The sequence below is a fragment of the Populus nigra genome, chromosome 2 (genome assembly GCF_951802175.1).
Source record: "Populus nigra chromosome 2, ddPopNigr1.1, whole genome shotgun sequence".
NCBI classification, from domain to species: Eukaryota; Viridiplantae; Streptophyta; class Magnoliopsida; order Malpighiales; family Salicaceae; genus Populus; species Populus nigra.
The window spans coordinates 37,035,242-37,040,375 of NC_084853.1; the positions used below are offsets into that span (position 1 = coordinate 37,035,242).

The 5,134-nt window shown below is 38.8% G+C and overlaps 1 protein-coding gene across 1 annotated transcript; it reads left to right on the top strand.

Moving 5' to 3' along the window:
• Window positions 1-311: 311 nt before the first annotated feature.
• Window positions 312-4,774, top strand: LOC133681933 (vacuolar protein-sorting-associated protein 11 homolog). The gene is made up of 5 exons (XM_062105138.1): window positions 312-679; window positions 959-1,135; window positions 1,272-1,595; window positions 1,685-3,457; window positions 3,828-4,774. Exons 1-5 carry the CDS (start codon window positions 455-457, stop codon window positions 4,215-4,217), a joined length of 2,889 nt encoding a protein of 962 aa, XP_061961122.1. The 5' UTR covers window positions 312-454; the 3' UTR covers window positions 4,218-4,774.
• The last annotated feature ends 360 nt before the right edge of the window (window positions 4,775-5,134 follow it).

A 5,134-nucleotide genomic window follows, 5' to 3' on the forward strand; every position in this document is an offset into this window, starting at 1 on the left:
AAGGCAATTATAACACAAAAACAAATAATTATTTATTATATACCGCATCATGTAAATATAATTTTAAAAGCCAATCCGGCTAACTTGGATTATAACAAACCAAGTTTAAAAAAAATAAAAAGATAAAAAGATAATTTAGTTGATCCAGTTAAAAATCTGCTGTAATATATTAATTGTTTTTAATTAAAATATAATGTTGTTTTGATTGAAAAAAAAAAAAAAACTCAAGTTTACCAGCAATCCGGTTAAAATATATGATTCGGACCTTACTCCAAATTGGCCGGGTCAAGAAAATGATTTTACAATATCAAACGCAGTGTCGTTTGTCTATCTCAAAACGACGCCATCATCCTGCAAATCTTTCTTCATTTCTTCATCTTCTTCTGCTGCTTCACTTTTGATCCAATAATCCTGCATTCCATGAAAATCTAAATTATTATTACTGAAAAAAATCATGTATCAGTGGAGAAAATTCGAGTTCTTCGAGGAGAAATACGGAGGGAAGAGCTCCATTCCCGAGGATGTGACGGCAGGGAAGATCGAGTGCTGTTCTAGCGGCAGAGGGAAGGTGGTGATCGGCTGCGATGATGGCACTGTAAGCTTGCTGGATCGTGGCCTCAAGTTCAATTTCTCTTTCCAATCTCACTCCTCCTCTGTCCTCTTCCTCCAACACCTCAAGGTTTTTTTTTTTTTTTCCCATTTTCTTTATTTTTCCTGCTCAATCAATTTTTGAATTAAATATTGAAAATAACTATAAAAAAATAAAAAGGAAATTTATTTGGTTCAGCGTGAAGTTCAATTTTGGATTTTGAGATCATTGAAGCTTCTAATTTAGGGCAATTTGTTTAAAATGGAGAAAATATAGGTGAAATACAATTGCTAAATGCTCGTAGTGAAACTAGATCGTGATTTGAATTTGATATTTTTGTTTTTTGTTCTTATTTTTGTGATGAATCAGCAAAGGAACTTTTTGGTGACTGTGGGTGAGGATGAACAAATATCTCCGCAGCAATCTGCCATGTGCCTCAAAGTATTTGATCTCGACAAGATGCAATCCGAAGGCACGAGTGCTGCTACTACCCCTGATTGTATTGGAATATTGCGGATTTTCACCAATCAATTTCCCGAAGCAAATGTATTTAGTTCCTTTCTTTCCTTCTTTCTTTTCCAAATATTTACCTTGTTTGCTGCTTTAAGTATTCTTCGATTGTACAAACAAAATTTGTATACGGAAAGATGGATATACTAAAGAATTGTGGAAATCTCTGCAGATTACTTCTTTTTTAGTACTAGAGGAAGCTCCTCCGATACTACTCATGGCTATTGGTTTAGACAATGGTTGCATTTACTGCATCAAAGGGGATATTGCGAGGGAACGAATCACGCGGTTCAAGCTCCAAGTGGATAATGTTTCTGATAAAAGTCATTCATCGATTACAGGTCTTGGATTCAGAGTGGATGGTCAAGCCCTTCAATTATTTGCCGTGACTCCAGATTCGGTGAGCTTGTTCAGCATGCATAATCAACCACCCAGGAGACAAACCTTAGATCAGATTGGATGTAATTTCAATAGTGTTACGATGAGTGATCGTTTGGTAAGGAGTCTGTGGAACCTTGTTTGTTTTCTTTATTATTGCTTTAGTAATTGTATGACATAGCAGTCTTTATGTTGCTTTATTACCAGGAGTTAATAATTGGCCGGCCCGAGGCTGTGTATTTTTACGAAGTTGATGGACGTGGTCCTTGTTGGGCATTTGAGGGAGAGAAGAAATTTCTAGGGTGGTTTCGTGGTTACCTTTTATGTGTTATTGCAGACCAAAGGACTGGGAAAGACACTTTCAATGTTTATGACCTGAAGAACCGTTTGATAGCCCACAGTCTGGTGGTTAAAGAAGTTTCTCACATGCTGTGTGAATGGGGTAACATTATACTTATAATGACTGACAAATCAACTCTGTGTATCGGGGAAAAGGATATGGAAAGCAAGCTAGACATGCTCTTCAAGAAGAATCTGTATACTGTAGCTATCAATCTAGTTCAGAGTCAGCAAGCTGATGCTGCTGCTACTGCAGAAGTTCTAAGGAAGTATGGAGATCATCTATATAGCAAGCAAGATTATGATGAGGCCATGGCACAGTACATCTCCACTATTGGTCACCTTGAACCTTCATATGTGATACAGAAGTTTCTGGATGCACAGAGAATATACAACCTTACTAGTTACTTGGAAAAATTACATGAGAAGGGGCTTGCTTCTAAAGATCATACAACCTTGCTCTTAAACTGCTATACCAAATTGAAAGATGTTGAGAAGCTTAATGTATTTATTAAAAGTGAAGATGGTGCTGGAGAACACAAGTTCGATGTGGAGACTGCAATAAGGGTCTGTCGTGCTGCCAATTACCATGAGCATGCAATGTATGTCGCCAAGAAGGCAGGGAGGCATGAACTGTACTTGAAGATCTTACTTGAAGACCTTGGCAGATATGAGGAAGCCTTGCAGTATATTTCAAGTCTTGAACCAAGTCAGGCTGGTGTGACTGTGAAGGAGTATGGTAAAATTCTCATAGAGCACAAGCCAGTGAAGACAATCGAGATACTCATGAGGCTTTGCACCGAGGATGGAGAATCAACAAAGAGAGAATCCTCAAGTAGCACATACTTAACTATGCTGCCATCTCCTGTTGATTTTCTCAACATTTTCATCCATCATCCACCGTCCCTCATGGACTTTCTTGAAAAATATACGGACAAGGTGAAGGACTCACCTGCACAAGTAGAAATTCACAATACCCTCCTGGAGTTATACCTGTCAAATGACTTGAACTTCCCATCTATCTCACAAGCTAGTAATGGTGTAGATCACACTCTTAAAGCAAGATCAGGTTCATTGGTAATGCCCAAAGCAGAATCCAAATTGAAATCAAGCGCTGATCGCAAAGATACATCTAAGGAAAGAGATCGTATGGAAAGGTGTGAGAAGGGTCTGCGTCTGCTTAAGAGTGCGTGGCCATCTGACCTGGAGCAGCCACTTTATGATGTTGATCTTGCCATAATTCTCTGTGAGATGAATGCATTTAAAGATGGGCTTTTGTATCTGTATGAGAAGATGAAACTATATAAAGAGGTTATTGCCTGCTACATGCAATCCCAGGACCATGAAGGATTGATTGCATGCTGCAAAAAGCTGGGGGATTCTGGTAAGGGAGGAGATCCATCTCTTTGGGCAGATCTGCTGAAGTATTTTGGTGAACTTGGAGAAGATTGCTCAAAGGAAGTGAAGGATGTTCTGACATATATTGAAAGGGATGACATCTTGCCTCCTATTATTGTTCTTCAGACACTGTCCAGGAATCCATGCCTTACGCTCTCTGTCATTAAGGATTATATTGCTCGGAAGCTTGAGCAGGAGTCAAAGCTGATTGAAGAAGATCGACGAGCTATTGAGAAGTATCAGGTTTGTGTTTTGCTTCTTTTAAAATTTATTTCACCTTAATTCTGTCCTTGCACCTATCGCCAATAAATGGTCATGAACAGTATTCATCCTCCGAAGAACTGCTTTTTTATTTTTGTTGCAGCCAATCAGATTCACTCGTGAAAGTAGACTTGCATATTCGATGCCTTCAGCCTCAAACGATCTTTATGAAACTTTCAAACTTTTGAGTTTTTAGTTCTCCCTGACAATGTAGAGAATCAAGGCTTTTCTTTTTTCCCCACTGTTAATCTTGGTTGAGAATAGATGTTCACTTTCAATTCCATTGTGAACTCTAAATTGTTTATTTACCCAGGAAATACGAAAGTAGTTAATGAGTCCTTTGGTTTTGCAGGAAGACAGTTTGACAATGAGAAAAGAAATTCAGGATCTCAGGACAAATGCGAGGATATTTCAGCTCAGCAAGTGCACTGCTTGCACCTTCACCCTTGATCTTCCTGCTGTCCATTTTATGTGCATGCATTCATTTCATCAGCGTTGCCTTGGTGATAATGAAAAAGAATGCCCTGAGTGTGCTCCTGAATACAGATCTGTTCTTGAAACAAAAAGAAGCCTGGAGCAGAATTCTAAAGATCAAGATCGATTTTTTCAGCAGGTGAAGAGTTCGAAGGATGGGTTTTCTGTGATTGCTGAGTATTTTGGAAAAGGGATCATTAGCAAAACCAGTAATGGATCCACAGGCACTGGCAGGACAGGTGACACATCTTCCAGCAGTGGCTTCTAAGGTGTTTTACGGGTTGTTGGTCTAGCTGTAAGCATTTATCTCCTTCCTTCATTGGCTTGCAAGCCTCTGCCTAATGTTGTCTGGTAATCAGAGTGGGCAGGGTGACTGCGCAATTCCATGGCTCTGGCTACAATCTGTCTGGATTGGACATTAGCCAAGGTTTGTTTTATCGAATTAAGCTTGCTGTCCGAGAAAGAGAGAAAAATCAGAGTTTCTCCACCGAGGGCAAAAGATGATGAGAGAAAAGGTAGTATTCATCTGCATTCTGTTTTGTGCGAAACTTTCTAACTAGGCATCTCCCTCAAAGGAACTTCAAATGATAAAACAATATGTTCAAACTAGGAGCCGAGTTTTCTTGCCAAATATTGCTTGGTTTCTTGAAGTGTGAAATTTCAGCCAGCGTTTGTGGTTCCTCATAATCTTCAAACAAATAATTTTGGGAGTGCGTATTCTAAGAAACCAATTCATTTTTTGTGTATGGTTTGTGAAACATGCGATTGTGTTGAATTACGTATAGCTGGTATTTTATTTTTTTGTATCAATTATCTATTTGAGTAGACTGGAAGAGCATAGAATTTCAGGTCATTGATGAAGTTGGCTACCTTCTAATTTATGCCCAAAACTTCCATCCTCCATTGTTGGTGACTGAGTTTGGTTGTGCTTTTGAACTGTTTAAAGTATTTGAAAGCTGATGGGCAGAAATGTGCGAAACAATGGCCCATGTAAACTTTATTGCGTGTACCTGGCTATAAATCAATTTGAGATTTGCTTGTCATACATACCTGGAAGGATTGGCCTGTGGAAGCTTTATGGTAATTATTTTGGATGGCAATTTTTAGTAGGGTCCTACTGGCTCGTTTGAACTTTTTTCACCTACTCCTTGTAAGTGTTTGTATGTCTGCATGGATTGTGAGAAT

What these genes read in the sequence shown, in the direction of transcription:
- LOC133681933 (XM_062105138.1), top strand. Translation starts at nt 455, where the DNA reads ATGTATCAGTGGAGAAAATTCGAGTTCTTCGAGGAGAAATACGGAGGG. An exon ending in TTACGATGAGTGATCGTTTG is followed by an intron (nt 1,596 to 1,684) that starts GTAAGGAGTCTG and finishes CTTTATTACCAG; the next exon opens with GAGTTAATAATTGGCCGGCC. An exon ending in GAGCTATTGAGAAGTATCAG is followed by an intron (nt 3,458 to 3,827) that starts GTTTGTGTTTTG and finishes TTGGTTTTGCAG; the next exon opens with GAAGACAGTTTGACAATGAG.